This window comes from Lissotriton helveticus, chromosome 3_1 (assembly GCF_964261635.1).
Source record: "Lissotriton helveticus chromosome 3_1, aLisHel1.1, whole genome shotgun sequence".
In the NCBI taxonomy this organism is placed as follows: domain Eukaryota; kingdom Metazoa; phylum Chordata; class Amphibia; order Caudata; family Salamandridae; genus Lissotriton; species Lissotriton helveticus.
Genome location: NC_136061.1, coordinates 1,134,427,098 through 1,134,444,940, shown reverse-complemented (window position 1 = coordinate 1,134,444,940; position 17,843 = coordinate 1,134,427,098). Strand labels below are relative to the sequence as shown.

At 48.6% G+C, this 17,843-nt stretch overlaps 1 protein-coding gene across 4 annotated transcripts in view; it reads right to left on the bottom strand.

Moving 5' to 3' along the window:
* Positions 1-17,843, bottom strand: part of PRPF40A (pre-mRNA processing factor 40A) — an 879,874-nt gene that overhangs the window by 393,396 nt on the left and 468,635 nt on the right. For all 4 annotated transcript variants that reach the window (XM_078681728.1, XM_078681731.1, XM_078681729.1 and 1 more), the window contains exon 21: positions 17,664-17,801. In XM_078681728.1, the coding sequence (XP_078537854.1) occupies positions 17,664-17,801 (138 nt within the window). The remainder of the gene's footprint in view (positions 1-17,663; positions 17,802-17,843) is intronic.

Below are 17,843 nucleotides of genomic sequence, written 5' to 3'. Positions count from 1 at the left end.
TGAATATTAGGCGGCTGCCCAAGTCGCCGAGTTGCACCACCCCTACTAACGGTGGGGACCACGCGACCAGGAAGTTGCCGAATCGCATTGTGGGACACCGGCTAGGGATGAGAGCTGGCACTGTTGGATGGGGGCCCATCTGAGGGCGCGAACTGTTTTCTCCAGAAATAGTGCGTGAAATGCCAGGACTCTGTATACCACAATGCCTTGCTGGTTAAGGAACCCGCCCATCTGGGGGCGTGTAAAGTCGCATTGGATTAAGAGGAACAGAGTCCTAAAGCACACATCAATCCCGTAAAAGCCTCTGATGAAGGAAGTCGTATCTTCCAGAAACGCGTCAGGCATTACGTTCGGGAGAGACTGGATTTGGAAACAGCAGGCAGATGTCAGCTCATACTGGAAATAAAGGCTTGCCACCTTTCGCCTGTGTCAGAGTGCAACTCAATTTGTTGGGCAAACGGAGCATGAATATATATATATATACACACATATATATATATATATATATATATATATGTACACATTTATTATTTGCAATAAACAGTTATGCCTAAGGTAAATACCAAAATTTAGAGGTAAAAGTCAAATATTTACTACTACATTTTTAAATTTTACATAGAGTAACCTTTGTTCTAGTTAATCCCTTTCTAACCATAACCTTTGCCCTACACTTTTGTCACTGCCATTTCACTGCAGGCGTACCCAGTACCACCTCCTGCGTTACTATTCTCCCATACAATCTTATATTGCACACCTACGGAAAACCTAATCCTAACCCAACGCTTTAACCCAACTTTGACCCTTATTCTAACTTCCATCACTTAGTCTACCCTGGACTACAACACTTACTCCAAGCCTATTCCAACCTCTAAAGTTAATATAACCAAAACACTGCCCGCTCCCAGTCTCCTAACCCTAACCTAACGTACGAGTTACTTACCTTCGGTAATGATGTACCTGGTAGAGAAGATTCTAGCCGCAGATTCTTTAACGTAGAATTATCCCCAGGCGTGAGACTGGATCCAGAAAACTTTTTGCCACAGCATATCTGAGCGCCGGGGAGACGGCACCACGTGACTCCGCCCTGACCTCCTCCGCGTCCGAGACATCAGCGAGGATACATAAGTACCACCCCGGCGCGCCTACGTCAGTTTTCTTTGGAGAACTTTTCACAATGCGGAGCCATCACTAACAAAAACCGTGAGAATACTGGAACAGTGTGCGAAAAAGCCCCGCTAAACAGAAGGGAAAGAAACAATGGTGGGGAACAGAACCATCCATAATAGAGCCAGGTACTGAGGCCCTAAGATCTGGAATGAAAGAACAGGGCAACGCTATTGGAAAGCAATACTGCAAACAAATACAACAGCCTCCCCGGGCAGAAGGATGTGAAAATACACAGCAGTCCAAGAAGTCTGCAGCCACCGCCCGGAACAAAAAGGGACACCAAGGCCAAGAATGGAACAACAACAAGGCGAGCATCCCCTGAAGGAGGAAGTAAGAAAGACACTCGCAAAAGGCAACCACCCGGAGGCAGGTGAGTGCAGAAGACCCAGAGGGCCCTCGCAGAACAGGGAAGAAGGGCGGGTCGTGAAGAAATCTGCGGCTAGAATTGTCTCTACCAGATACATCATTACTGACCTCGTACATCTGATAGAGACTACTAGCCGCAGATCCCTTAAAGTAGAATAGATACCTTAGCCATACCCAAGGGGCAGGAGGGTCTGCGAGAGGACCTCCCCAGCTCAGGCAAACCCAAGAGACCCCAGTAGGGGACAATCGCCGGGACAGGGAAATAACCCAGTCCTCTCCAACAGGGGATGATGAGCCACAGGGACAGGGGAAAGAGCCTAGTCACCCCCCGCCCCTCCTCCCCAATCAGAGTAGAACCGCAGTGTCGCGGAGAACACCGCCCCATAGGGAATGTGTCACAACGACAAGCGGCAGCCCCGCCCTCACCATGCAGGAAAAGGAAGGGCAACACAAAAGGAGGCCATCAGCCAATGTACCAGGGACTTCCACCGGAAGCCCCAGGTACAGACAATACGAAAGGAAACCAGTAGCCAACGTATCAGGGACCTCCACCGGAAGCCCCAGGCACAGGCAATGCGAAAGGAGGCCAACAACTAATGTACCAGGGACCTCCTCCGAAAGCCCCAGGTACAGGCAACGCAGGGGAGTACCAAGGAAGAAGAGCAACCCAGAGACTCCAAGGAGAAGAGCAGAAAAGAGGGCAAGAGCCCTCCACCAGGAACACACCCAGTGAAGAGGGCGGCCAAACTCATCACAGCTGGACGTCAACAGGCAGAACAGCGCCTCAGTAAGAAGGCAGGTGGAAGAGAAAACCAGTCCCATAAGGCTCCCAAAAAACCAGATGCAGGGGCGCCAGGCCGCACTCCAAGGCCCTTGGTCGTGGACCAGAAGAACCAGCAGGCGCAGCTGGGTGCCAACCAGCAACCAGCTGGAAAACAAGAGGAGAAACAAGTCGGACGAACCAAGTCGTCAATACAGGAAAATAACCCTTCTGGACACCAGACAGAGGACCAGGCCAAACGGCAGACAAAAGGCAAAAACACCGCAGCACAACGCTGCAGCTGCCCAAGAAAACGCACCCGCGGCATACAGCAGCACCAGGAAGGACAAGGAACCCGCAAGGGGGAGCCCACACCTCCCCAGTGTAAGACAGGGCTATTCAATAGCTACAAATACCCCACATAGGGTAGGACACGGCCCAAGAAGTATGGAAACCACTCTTAGGGAAGAAATACAGCATCAGAGAACAAATTAGAAAATCTGCGGAAGAAACCACATAAGGCTTAGTAAGCAGCCAAAAGAACACTCTTTGCTAAAAGGGGCTGAACCAGCAGCCAATTGAAGAGGTAGGCCAACTCGGGACCCCAAGGGCACAGTACCCCCCCACAGAAAGAGTAACGTTTACCCCAACACCAGATTCCAGGAGCAGTGGGATAGCACCTCCCACTAAGACCCAGAGGATCAACAAAACCACCTACTGAGGAGGAGGAGGAGGACGACAGAGCCCCGCAAGTAGACGCTGAATGGCAGAGTCCGCATGAGTGGTAAACAGAAGGACCCCGTCAAAGGGTAGATCAACGAGACGTTCCCTGATATTTTCAGAAAAAACAGCATCATTCAGCCAGGCATGGCGACGTAGAGCCACATAAGTGGCCATAGAACGGCCTAGAGCATCGGCAACATCCAAGGCCGCACGAAGAATAAATGCGGGCAACTCCCTACCATCCAACACATGGCTCCGTAGGTCAGCATGGGCACCCTCGTGAGAGACATGAAAAAAAAGGGACTCCACAGAGTCCCACAGACTGGAAGTAGCCCTGGTAAATACACACAGTGTTAAGCGCCCGCAAGGCAGCGCTAGAAGAAGCGAAGACATTACGCCCCCATGAATCCAACCACCGGGCCTCCCAAAACAGAGGAAACAACAAAACAGGCAAACACAGAAAGGCATTCCGCAGAAGAAAGTAGAAGGGTGGGAAGAAAGACAAACAGGGTCCTGCGGAGCAGGAGGCACCGGTCCACCAGTGGCAGGGCGCCCCCAAAAGGGAATTGTGGAGTGACGCTACAAAGGGAAGGAACAACTCCCGTCCACCAGTGCACTGGTAGAGAACTTCCAAAAGGTTGTCCGTAGGAAACGGAGTGACAGGCTCACCCATCCGCAGAATACCAGCGGCTGTGGAAATGGCCCGAACAAAGTTAACACTAGCCGCCGTAGGGCGAAGCGGAGGAGAAAGTAATTCCTTTGTGGGCGACGGCTACAGGCTGAGCCGCCCATCATCATGTCCAGGGAGAAGCAGCCAGCCCCGGAATAGTGGGGGATCCCCAGATGAATGAGGAACCTGAGGAGCCCCAGAAGGCGGAGAGGCCGGGGAGAGAGACATCCGCGAGCCACGGAAAGAAAGGTTCGAGGATTTGGGCCGCAGGGGCGGCGAGGAGCCCTCCCTGGAAGTTGCCGGTGAAAAGGCAACAATACGGCGCTCCGGTCTCCGGGGAAGAACACACCAGCAGATGGCCGACCTCTGGAGAAGAAGGGACCTCAGGGAACGAATCCAGAACCAGACGCCTGCGCGGCTCTGTGGAGTCCGCCACCGCGCCTGATTGGCGTCAATTGGCGCCGGAGTGGACACTCATGGCGCCGGCCCGACTCCTGCCACCACGTGCTCACCATGAGGGTAGGGCGGGGTCGACGCTAGAACAGCAAGGGAGTGGCGCCGAAAAGGCGCCAGCTCAGCCTCAGACGGGGCAGCCGCCCGAGCCAAGGACCGAGGGGTACTCGGAAAAGCACCCCAGGTCCCTGCCTCCACCCGAGCCGGGGAGGAAGGTCCCTGGCGCCAAAACGGCACCGGCTCGATCTCTGGTGAGGCAGCAGCCTGCTCAGAGGACCGAAGGGGACTCGAGAGCAAGCCCGGAGTACCGGCGGTCTCCTGCGACGCCACAGGTAGCCCCGTAGGGATTTGTGGCGAGGCAGGGATGCCCGGCGCCAAAGAGGGGAGCCCCGAAGAACCGCACCTTGACGACACCACCCTCCTACGACCTGGAGCCAAAAATTCCAGTGCAGGGGCCAGAGCTGCCGGCGACTCCACAGAAGACCCCGCACGAGGTAAGGGATCTGCAGACGTATCAGGAGGTGGAGGAAGGGCTAAATAAGCCTGCAGCGCTGCCGCGTAGTCTCATTTGGGACCTAGTTGCCTTTACGCCGGGTAGGAATGCGACAGGCGGGGTGCATGTCCCTCGGGGGTGGGGTGGGGGTGTGGAGGCCCCCACCGCGAAAGGAGGACAAGGCCTCGGAGATAAACTGAAGGACCTACCAGCCGGCGAACCACGCCCTCGGGGCCGCGGCGAAAGACTAGGTCACTGACGAAAGCGGCGGTTCCATACTTCAGAGGTAGGGGACGGACGCTGGGATAACACCGACCTGGACAAGCGCGCCGACAACAACTTCATCCGGCGCTCCCGCCGTGACTTAGGCTTAAGGTGCTGGCAGGCGTCTCAGCTCTCCGAGTCATGGTGTTCATCCAGGCACCACAGGCAAATTGGGTGAGGGTCCGTGGCCGACATGGGACACACACAGGAGGTCCACATCTTTTAGCCCGAAGGCATTCGCACACTGCTCCACTTAACGCCAAAGCGTGTAAAAAAATAGAAGGCCCGAAAACAGTCCAGGACACAATCCGGATCCGCGTTGCAGGCGGAAAAGAGAAAAAGTGACATAGGCGCGCCGGGGTGGGACTTATGTATCCTCGCTGATGTCACGGACGCGGAGGACGTCAGGGCGGAGTCACGTGGTGCCGTCCCCCCGGCACGCAGGGATGCTGTGGCAAAAAGTTTTCTGGATCCAGTCTCACGCCTGGGTTAATTCTACGCCAGGGAATCTGTGGCTAGTAGTCTATCAGATACCACACACACTACATAATTCCTCACACAAATCTTACTCTAACCCTATACCTGTCCATAAACTTTATTCCATCCACAACCAATAAAGTTACTTTTTTTGTTTCTTTCCCTTTTTCTACTTTCATACTGAACCTTATGTTGGACTGGTAAGGTTTCAGTAGTACGCAGACACACTTAGTCCCAATCCCACGCTTTGAACCAGTATTCAGGACGAACAAGTTACTTACCTTCGGTAACGCTTTTTCTGGTAGATACAATATCTGCCTGTGGATTCCTCACCTTGTAAATATACCCCTTGCGTCAGCAACGTTCGGAATTTTTCTTCGTAGCATGCCAGCGTGGAGGACGTCACAGAAGCACGGCATCGCGCGCGACTCCGACTGACGTCACCGACTCATTAGACCCACGTCGGCGTGATGACGTCAGTTCCGCCCTTTTTTCCGTGCCTTCGAGGCACCCGGACGGACCAACGACAGCAAATATACAAATACACAATGTACACAGTACATACGAATCAAAATCGCACACAAAGTGCGCAGTAAAATTAGCAGAATAGAAGAAAATATACACACATAAAACCAGGTATAGCAGAGTGGAACGGGGAGGCGGGTGGGCATGTGAGGAATCAATAGGCAGATATTGTATCTACCAGAAAAAGCGTTACCGAAGGTAAGTAACTTGTTCTTCTGATAGATACATCTGCCGTGTGGATTCCTCACCTTGTGAATAGAGTCCCACAGCAGTCCCCACTCCCTGAGGAGGGTGTCCACTCTGCTATACCAGAAAATCTTGGAGGATAGAACGCGCGAAGTGGCCGTCTCTCCTCACCTCAGTATCCAAGCAGTAGTGCTTCGCGAAAGTGTGGAGGGATGCCCAAGTCGCGGCTCTGCAAATGTCCTCAACAGGTGCACCTCTAGACAAAGCAGATGTTGCAGACTTTGCTCTAGTTGAATGTGCTCTAATACCCTCAGGAGGGTCCTTACCCGCCAAGGAGTAGCAAATCTTGATGCACAGGATTATCCACCTGGAAAGTGTGCGCTTGTGCACCGCTCTGCCCTTCTTACAGCCAGCAAAACCAATAAACAGCTGGTCATCCATCCGGAAGTCTTTAGTTCTGTCCAGATAAAAAGACACCGCCCTCTTAGGGTCCAGACGGTGCAGTCTCTCTTCCTTCTTAGAAGGGTGAGGGGAAGGATAGAAGGTAGGAAGAGTAATGAACTGTCCTAGATGGAAGGGAGTTACCACCTTAGGCAGAAAAGCAGCCCTGGTCCTAAGAACCATTCTTTCAGCATGAATGGTCAGGAATGGGGGCTTAGAACTAAGAGCCTGAAGCTCACTCACCCTCCTTGCCGAGGTGATTGCAACCAAGAAGACCGTTTTAAAAGAAAGAAGTCTCATGGGTCACTTGTGCAAGGGTTCAAAGGGAGAACCCATCAAATAATTCAACACAAGATTCAAATCCCAATGAGGAACAACAAAAGGAGTAGGAGGGAATCTTTTAGTGAGTCCCTTCAAAAATCTTAAAACCACAGGAGACTTAAAAAGAGAAGGCTGATCCGGCAAACAGAGAAATCCCGACAAAGCCGAAAGATACCCCTTGACCGTGCAACAGCAAATCCCTGCTGCGCTAGAGAAAGAGCAAACTGCAAAATGTCAGACAAATGAGCCTTCAAAGGGTCAACATCTCTCTCCCTACACCAAGAGACAAATTTAGACCACCTATACGAATAAATGGACTTAGTGGAGTCACGCCTGGCAGAAAGAATGACATCCACCACATCGTGAGGGAGAGAAAAAGAATTCAAGTTGCCCCGTTCAATCTCCAGGCATGAAGGTGTAATGTCTGGAGGTGGGGGTGTAGAACCTGCCCCTCCATCTGAGAGAGGAGGTCTGCCCTGTGAGGGAGACGAGCGGCGGGTGAGAGGAGAGGTGGAGAAGGTCTGTGTACCACACCCTTCTTGGCCAATCCGGGGCGACCAATATGACTTGGGCCCGGTCCTGGCGAATCTTCCTCAGAACCCGAGGAATCAAGGGTATGGGAGGAAACGCGTAAAGGAATGATTTCCCCAACTCAACTGAAACGCGTCCCCCAAAGCTCCTTGCATCGGAAACTGGAGACTGCAGAATGATGGGCAGTGAGCATTCTCGTGAGTGGCGAACAGGTCCACCTGAGGAGTCCCCTACATCTGAAAGATGTCGTGAACCACCTAGGGGTGAAGCCTCCACTCGTGGTCGGCCGAAAACTGCCGACTGAGACGGTCTTCACGAACGTTCAGAACTCCGGCCAGATGATTTGCCATCAGACAAATATGGTGATCCTGAACCCAGGACCAGAGACGCAGAGCCTCTCTGCAAAGACACTGCGACCCTACACCTCCCTGCTTGTTGATGTACCACATCGCGGTCGTGTTGTCCGTCAGGACCTGAACCGACTGACCGCGAAGGGAAGGGAGGAAGGCCTTGAGCGCCAGACGTATCGCCCGCAATTCCAAAAGGTTGATGTGAAGCAACCTTTCCTCTGGAGACCAAAGACCTTTGACCTCCAGGTCCCCCAGATGAGCACCCCACCCGAGAGTGGATGCATCCGTTATTACTGTGGCCACTGGAGGAAGTTGAAAAGGCTTTCCTTGTGACAGATTGCCTTCCACGCTCCACCAAGACAGATCCGCTGCAGTTTCTCTGGAGATCCTCACTGACTCCCTGAGATCTCCGTTGTGTTGATACCACTGCCTGCGGAGGCACCACTGGAGTGCCCTCATGTGCCAGCGTGCATGATTGACCAACAGAATGCAAGAAGCCCTCAGACCGAGCAGACGAAGTACCTTCAGGACTGGAACAACCGCTCCATTGTAGAATAAAGGAATCATCTCTTGTATGTCGTGAATCCTTTGAGGTGGAGGGAATGCACGACATACAGTAGTGTCCAGTACCGCACCTATGAACAGGTTGCGCTGGGAGGGCACCAGGTGAGACTTGGGTACATTTATCGAAAAACCCAACCTGTGCAACAACTGAGTTGTCTCTTGCAGATGATGAAGCACATTCTCCGGCGACTCCGCTTTGATCAGCCAGTCGTCCAGATACGGAAATACAGGTATTCCTGACCTTCTGAGATGTGTCGCCACCACTGCCATCACCTTGGTGAAAACTCGAGGCGCAGTAGTAAGTCCAAACAGAAGGACCGCAAACTGGTAGTGTTGCAATCCCACCGTAAAACGGAGATACTTTCTGTGCGACTTCAGAATGGGGATGTCAAAATACGCATCCTGCAAGTCGATCGACACCATCCAGTCTTCCATCAGCGCTTGAAGAACCTGTGCAAGTGTGAGCATTTTGAACTTCTCCTGTTTGAGATAGAGGTTCAAAATCCTGAGGTCCAGGATTGGACGAAGCCTGCCATCCTTCTTGGGTATCAGGAAGTACCGGGAGAAGCATCCCTGACCCCTCTCCTGCTCCAGAACCACCTCTATTGCATCCTTTCTGAACAGCGCCAGGACTTCTTCCTGCAGGAGAAGAAGGTGGTCCTCCGAACAATAACCTTGGCAAGGATGGTAATTGGGAGGGAACTCCTGAAAAGGAAGTGCATACCCATTTTCTACGAGATTGAGAACCCAAAGATCTGATGTAACAGATTCCCAATCCCGTTAAAAATTAGTAAGCCGACCCCCTACCGGACCCGCATGATCCAGAATGGTGGATCTAGGGCTGCTTTGCTGATGTAGGTGGGGGGTTGGTATTATTGGAGGAAGTAGAGGAAGAGGAGACTTGACGTCCACGTCCACGACCCTTCTGTCTACCTCTATAAGACTTGTACAGAGGGTTCTGTTGCTGCTGCTGTTGTTGCTGGCCTTGTCTGAAGGGACGAAAGGAGGATCTACCAAATCCTCTAAACTTCTTAGTGGTAGGACCTCTTGCCTGGAGACCCAAAGATCTTGCAGTAGCCCGGCTATCTTTGAATCTTTCCAAAGCTACATCAGCCTTCTTCCCAAAGAGGCCCGTCCCATCAAAAGGCAAGTCCATCAAAGTGGATTGAACGTCTGCTGAAAAGTCAGAAGATTTTAACCATGCAGCCCTTCTGGTGGCAACAGTAGAACCCATAATTCTGGCAACAGAGTCCGCCGTATCCATGCCACTCTGAATGACTAAGCGGGCAGCAGCTTGAGTGTCAGAGACTACCTCATTAAAGTTTTTCCTATCATCCTCAGGAAGCTTAGATGATAGTTGCTTCACAGAGTCCATCAAAGCATGTACATACCTCCCTAGCAGACAAGTAGCATTAGTAGATTTTAAAGCCATGCTACTTGATGAGAAAATCTTTTTAGCAGATTGGTCTAATTTCTTTGAGTCTTTGTCTGCTGGTACTTGAGGAAATGAACCTGCCGACCTGTTGGAACAAGCGGCCTGTACTACCAAGCTCTCAGGAGAAGGATGTGAAGAGAAGAACTCGGGGTCACCAGGGGCCACTCTGTAACGTCTCGCTACAGATCTGGAAACCGCAGGAGCAGTTAAAGGTCTTTTCCAAACCTCCATTATCGGCTCAGTCAAAGCCTCAGTAAATGGAAGTGTAGGCTCAATAATGGATGAGGGAGAATGCAAAACCTCTGTAAGAATATTAGGTTTGTATTCAACAGTAGGTAAGGTTAGATTAAGTAGATCTGCAGCTTTTCTAATTACAATGTGGTAAGGTGCCACGTCCTTAGATGGAGCATCAGAAACTGAAGGCAAACCCCACTCAGGAGAAAGTTCTAGACCACTGGCACTATGAAGGTCGTCAAAACAGTCTCCTTGATCCAGAAGTTCACCTTCTTCTACTTCAGGATCGTCGTACTCCTTCTCTTCCAAAAGACGCTGAGCTCTGCGCCTCGACCATTCCATACGAATCGAAGTCGATGGATTCGGTAACGACTCCGATGGAGCCGGATCCGACGTCGAGCGAGGAGCTGGAGCAGCAGGAGGATGAGACTCACGAATCGGCGTGGCACTTCGATTGGATTCACGAGGTCGATCCGGAGTCGGTGAAGCCGTATGCGGAGTCGATGACCTCGGCGGAGCCGTACCGAGCCAAGGTGCATAAGGCGTCGGCATAAACGGAGCCGGGGCGTAAGATTGAGGAATGCCCAAGTTGAAAGACAATGGACCCACGGGACCAACTGGTGCGCCGGTGGGGTACATAGCTCTAGAATAGACCCCAAACATCGCATTAAGAAAATGTGATGGGTCTTGTCCCGGACCAGGAAAGGGAGGATACGAACCAATTGGTTGTTCCGGCGGAGGTCGTTCCGGCATCGGCTCATTCTGGTCTTCGAGATTTACAGGGACTTCCACTGGAGTCTGAGCTCGAGGAACTTCTTCAACCTCATGATCCGAAGAGTGGTGTGAATCCGGATCAGGTTCTTGTTCCGGAGTCGGGGAACCTTGAGGAGATTGTAAAGGAGAAGGAGAAATGAAGTCCTTATGATGTCTTCGGGACTTTTTCTTTGAATCCGAAGAGTCTTTACCAGAATGATGTCTCGAGCTATGTTTGCTCCTCTTGTGCTTCTTCCTCGAGGAGCTCGAAGCATGACCCGAAGCAGACTTGGATTCTCTAGACCTCGACCTTGCTCTGGATCTCGACCTCGAAGCCGACTTCTGTTTCGACTTCGAGCGTCTCGACGTCGACCTCGATAATCTATCAGCATCTCTTCCTTTTACCTTTGCTAGAAGAAGTTTAGCTTCCCGTTCTCGCAAAGCTTAAGGATTCATTTTTGAAGCAGGATCGACAGTTTTTAACGTCATGGTCTGATCCAAGACACCATGAACAATCACCATGTGGATCGGTGATTGACATCATGCGAGCGCATGATCCACACTGTTTGAACCCTGTCTTCCTTGACGACATTCTCGACGAAGAAGAAATAATCAAAGATGAAATAGTAACACTAAAACAGTAGAAGATACTAAGTATCGTAGAAGATCCCAGAAACCGTTAGCGTCGACGACGCGGAAAAAAGGGAACTGACGTCATCACGCCGACGTGGGTCTAACAAGGAGTCGGTGACGTCAGTCAGAGTCGCGCGCGATGCCGTGCTCCTGTGACGTCGTCCACGCCGGGGTGCTACAAAGAAAAATTCCGAACGTTGCTGACGCAAGGGGGATGGCAACCACCTCAAATGATGATGGGCCATAATCCCTTTGCCTTCCACCAGCCTCAGTTTCCTTTCATGGGTTGGAATCCAGGTTTCATGCCCCCACCCAATTTCCAAAACCAACACAGGCAGCCTTTTTTAGAGAGTGGCCGGAGAGGCAGAGGCAAGAGGAGAGGCAACAACCGAGTAACCTGGGAGGAGGACGACTCTGTAGCAAATCACACCCGCAGCAACCAACAACCAGGAACGAGCGGAATGTGAGCCTAGTGACCAACCTTTCTACCAAAGTACTCACAACTACTGAAATCCAGGTACTTGAGAAAGGCCTGGGTTTTGTACCTAAAGCTAGACCTGACAAGTTCAAGCTCCACTGTGAACTTGCCGGTTTTTTCCGAAAACTTAAACTTAAAGCTTTCTTCGAAGGCAAGGATGATCCTAATGAAGCCACAAGAAATGGTGATACAGGTTTGAGACCACGTTCAACCTTTACCCCCCCTCCTCACACTACACCTGCAGCAATCACTACCTTCGAACAGGCTGTATTCAAAGACCTAGAGTCCTGTGAAAACCCCACAGTTTTCGGGAACTTCAGCACAGCTGAATATCAAGCACTGCAACAATTGCAAAATGACAGCACGATCACCATCAAGCCGGCCGACAAAGGCGGGGGTATCGTCATTCAAGACACTGTTGACTATGAGAGAACATGTTATCAACTACTTGAGGACACCCGTAACTACACCCCACTAACAGTAGACCCCACGGCAGTCCTCACCAGCAGGATCTCGACCCTTGTCCAACAGGCAGAGGAAGATGGACATTTGTCCAAAAACGAAGCTGCATTTCTGAGAAATTCTAAAAGTGTTATACCATATTTCTACACGTTACCTAAAATGCACAAAAACAGACTGCCTCCGCCTGGTCGCCCGATCGTGTCAGGGATCGGATCTCTCCTCGAGCCCCTATCCGAATTTTGTGACCACTTTCTGAAACCCTTGGTGCAGTCTACTCCTACTTACCTCAAGGATACCAAAAGCCTCCTACGCCTACTATCGGATGTAACCTTCCCTGAAAATTCAGTCACCCTTATTACTCTGGACGTTGAAAGTCTGTACACGAGTATCCCCCAGGACGATACAATCAGAGTCCTGGCGGAATCACTAAACTCCATCGAATGGGATCATCAAACACCTAAAGACTTCATCATCGAGTGTGCTACAATTGCCCTAAAAGAAAACTTTTTTTCTTTTAAAGATAGGCTTTATCTCCAGTGCTCAGGTACCTCCATGGGCAGCATTTTTGCTCCAAGCGTGGCGGGGCTTTATGTAGCAGATTTTGAGGCCAAACACATCTTGCCGACCTCCCAGTCCTTTTCATCATCAATGCTCCTGTGGAAGCGTTATATAGATGACATTTTATTACTATGGACTGGAAATGACACCGATCTGGAACTCTTCCTAAATTGGATTAACACCGTAGACTGCAATTTGCGGTTTACATACACCAAGAGCAGATCTGAGATTGTGTTCCACGATGTTGAAATTTCGGTGCAAGGAGCGGGCCTTAGGACTAAGACCCATCACAAGCCCACTGCGAAAAACAACCTCCTGGAGTTCAATAGCTTCCATCCCCGCACGCTGAAGGAGAACCTCCCCTATGGGCAATATTTGAGACTCAGGCGTAACTGCACCTCCCTGTCGGACTTCAAGGAACAGTCCCTAAGCCTTACTGACAAATTGAAAGATAGAGGATATCCAGTACCTATTCTAAGCAAAGGTTTCAAAAGAGCAAGGAATCAACCAAGAGAGGCGCTGCTGGAGGAAAAAGTCACCACCTCTGAATCAATACCCCTCACGTGTGTTACCACATACAGCAGCCTGTCTAACATGATGAAGAAATCCATTAACAAGCATTGGAATATACTGACCTCATATAAAGAGAATTGGGAAAAACCTCTATTCTCCTTCAAAAAAGGTCGAAGCCTGAAAGATGCTTTGGTGCACACTCGTCCCAAAGAAAAATCTCCTGAGTCTACACCCACAGTCACCGGCGCCTGGGGTATGCCCAAAGTTGTTGGGCATTACCCATGCTCTAACTGTAGTGTCTGCCACCTGACCGAAGCTACCAAAATTCTATCGCTTGAAGCTGGCAAAATTTGGACCCAAAGGGAGCATACAAATTGTAACACCATGAACGTGGTGTACCTGATCACTTGTCCTTGCCAGCTACGCTATGTCGGCATGACAACGCGGAAGATAAAACAACGTATCTGTGAGCATCGGAGCAATGTCAGATGCAAGAAACTGACCACGAAATTGAGCCGCCACTTTCTGGACAGTAATCACACTCCAAATGACATGAGGTGGACGGTAATCGAAATGGTGAAAGGCTCAACCAACATAACCAGTAGACTCTTTGAAAAGGAGCAACGTTGGGTGTATCGATTGGGCACCAATATTAATGGGCTCAATGATGACATTCCTTGGAGCTCGGTACTACCTTGAGTCTAATATCACTACTTCTGACAATCTACCCGAATAGCATTGGAAATTGCTTGCCTGGAACCACTAGCAATCCCATTTCCTGAGATTCCCTTCTACTAACGAGCTATACCATAACCATTGGTATTCTGACACTGATCGGGTCATCATTTCAATGCCACTCTTACTTGCCCTCAGGTCGAGCATCTTGCCTTCCTGCCAGTTTTATTATTGCCTATGCCCGTAAAAAAGATGATGATTAACGGAGTGTTTTATATAAAATTAATTTTCATAATTAATGCTTCGTATTCACTTCCATTAATCCAGCGCTTTTAATCTTAGGCATAAGCGCGACAATAATAGTAGTATTGACAACATTGTCCACATTACTCCGAGGGCCTTTGGCCCGAGATACACTGCCGCCATCCAAGACTCGTTTTAATCTCAGATCGAGCCGTCCGGGAGGGCCGGATGCGTTCCAAGCCTCGTTGTCGGCTGGACACGCCCACGCCGACACGCCCACCCGGAACCAGGTCGCACACGCGACCGATCGCTTTAAGAACAAGCTTACCGGCCCCGTTTTCCATCCACGGGGTCCGGCATTGAGGCCATATCCAGGTTTCCAGCGGGTCGAGAGCGCTGAGGGCGTGAGTAACCGCTGCAAAGGAGATCGCTGCTTCCGCTGTAACTAGAGCCAAGTACCCGCTCGTGCGCAGGCTGCTGAAACTGTAATATCCCTTTCTCTTAGGATGTGCCAGGTCGCTCCGACCCCCTCCCGAGACCCATGGTGCTAGTAGCGTCCCTTTTGAAAGTGAGAGCTCTACCTTTTGTTACCAACTTGAGGGGCACAGACCTTTGAGGTCCATTGATCCCTTCATAAGGAGTACACGTATTTGTGTTTTTAAATCCCCCCATTCTATATCGTTTTCTTGTAAATAGCACACCTCTAGCACATCACTTCCCAGAGTTATTTGCTATCATCCTCTAGGGGCTATCTGGATGGTGCATAAAATCTATGACTACTTTGGGATCACTATTTGAGCCACATATCATGGAGCACTATGACAACTCAGAAAGGCTCATATTAATAATGTTCATGTTTGTCTTCTGTTTGTCTTTGTTTTTCAATTTACAGGTGCAGTGAAACTCCAAATTTACGGAGTATTTTTGGAATGAGTATTTTACTCTTCCCATTTTTCTATGCACATTTTTCACCTTTATAATTTTCACTTTCACGTCCCCAGGTTAGGGTGGGTGATTAGAGAGCCCATACCGCCGGGGTTTAGTCCTGACGAATGCCTTGGTAATTACCACCCTTATGGCAGAAACATGTTGACTAGATTAATTTGAGTATATCCTGTATTTAACCAACCCTGAACCTTGGCTACTAAATACAGACACTTAATACTCTTTGTTACGTGCCCCAGGGATCACCCATTAAACCTTTTTTTTGATACCCTTCTTTCAGGCACTTTTAAAATTCTTCACTGTAAATTAGAGCACGCCCTCCACACACAACCAGCTCCGCAGTCTTTCTGGTGTCGCAGCACACCAAAGAGGCACTCGGCCTCTTTGGTGGGGCCCGATGATGAAGCATGACACTGACTAGGTCAGTGTGTGAGGGCTTTCTTTACCACCCAAATCGGGTGTGTTAACCTTGTTTTGACTCCTTGAATTGTGGTCTGTTAAGATTTCTCCTGGAGTGGCCAGGAGTTAGTTTTTGACCTCTCTTTTCTTGTTTATGTGCAAGGGGGATATTCACAAGGTGAGGAATCCACACGGCAGATGTATCTATCAGAAAAATAAAGCAGGATTTAAACACAACCTGATAGGCAGTGGTTGAGAGGCTTCAGATTGTGCTATCCAAATTGTGACTACTTGAAGATCATGAGGCACTGGAATATCAGACTTCTTTTATTACCAGACAGCGTATCTAGCTACTAAAGAGACCTGGTGGTTGAAGAAACTACAAAATGAAGTAGCTTTTCTAGCATCTTTCTATTGAGTAAGAAATCATAAAACTGAATAACCAACTATCTTCATCAGTAACTGATCATAGCTACCTACAACACACCTTGAAAATTCTAAGGCACAGCAGAAGCTCTAAATATTAATATAATCAAATCCATAATTCGATTAAAAAACACTTTCATTAGACTTTGGATAGATACAAAACCAATCAGTCTGGAATTCAAGGGCAGAAGGTAGCAGTCTACAGGTTTAAGATCTGATTGAGACCTGTGAAAAGAGGTCATTAAATGATGGCAAGGATACATATAAGCTATCAAATATTGAATGTTTTGTTTCCACAAATGCTCACAATCCAAGATGAAGCTACTTGATATACCAAGCCTTTATGCCAACTCACTAGAAGTGGTCACATAACCTCAGGTGTCTACTAGCTTGTTGTAGAACTCAGACCTCTATTCAATAAACTCCAGAAAGATCAGCAATAAGAAATGGCCAACACTACTGACCTGAATTTTAATAAGATAACTAGGTAGCAAATGTCCAAAGGCATCTTTTATGATTGTTAGAAGAGGATTACCAATCCATTAAAAAGCTCAAATTGGGCCTTTACAACTCAAGATTTTGCTGCCAAAGGTAATCCTCCAGAGGTGCCATTCTGCACAAACTGTAGGAATGCAACAAAATGATTTTATTTTTATAAAGTCACTAAAGAATTGAATGAAATCTTCAAGCGTGCAATAAACTATATCCAGCATAAATATGCAAAAGGTTTCTCTACAGTACCAAGCTATTAACGACTAAATATGACATTCAATTACTGGACTTCTCAACATCAATAGAAACAAAAATAGCAACCAAACAAAAATGCAGTAACAGTATCTCTCAAATATGCAAATATGGGTGATATCAGGGATGCAACATTAAAATCCCGCTTCAAACATTAATTGAAGTGCCACTGGGAAAAAAAAGATCTTTAAAAATAACAAAAACTACAACTAATTTCAATGAAACTAAAGAGTTTTTCTAAATTTCAAATCACCATAACTTTTCCCCAAAATTCACAGAATCATCCTTAAAGGGGCATATTTTGTGTTGGATTGTACGCAGAGACTCTCTCCTCCATCTACCATCCCCACTTCTCCAACTTCTCTATTACCAGCCATGCCCCCTCACACAAGAAGCCTCTTATTATTGAGTCAGGAGTTGTTATACTGTTAGTATAATGTGCATTTGTTACAAACCTATGTTTTAAGGCAACAATACAGTATGGTTTAAGGAAACACGTTTCAAATCCAGTCTATTAGACTGCAAAGAAACGTGCAATGTCTTGCTAGAGATAACCTATATTTTACTACCAAGATAAATACGAAGCTAGAACTCCACTCCTTATTCTAATTTAAAAACATATATGTAGAAAGAAAATGAGCTTCCTGTACCTCTTCCTCTGAAAGAATGAGGTTAATTCAAAACTTTACCTTTTAACTCTTCATTTGCATTTTGTACATTCTAGTTCCCAATTGAATAACCTATAACATAGGAAAGTGGGTTAATGCTAAAGTGAAGAGCTCATCTGAGGTTTCCTCAGGACAAGTCATTAAACACAGCTCACACCAGCATCAAAACATTTTACTTATGTTTTAAAAAATAATTCAATACATACATCTTCCCAGACAGCATCCATTTCAATTGGAGGTGCAGCTTGCTTTAACATGCTCTTGAACAGAGCTTCTTTGCGTTTCATTTTGCGAGCTTCTTCTTTTTCTCTTTCACGTTCTCTCGCCTCAGCCTTCTCCAATAACTAAAGATTGTTGGAAAGGTGAAAATAATTGCATTAGTAAAC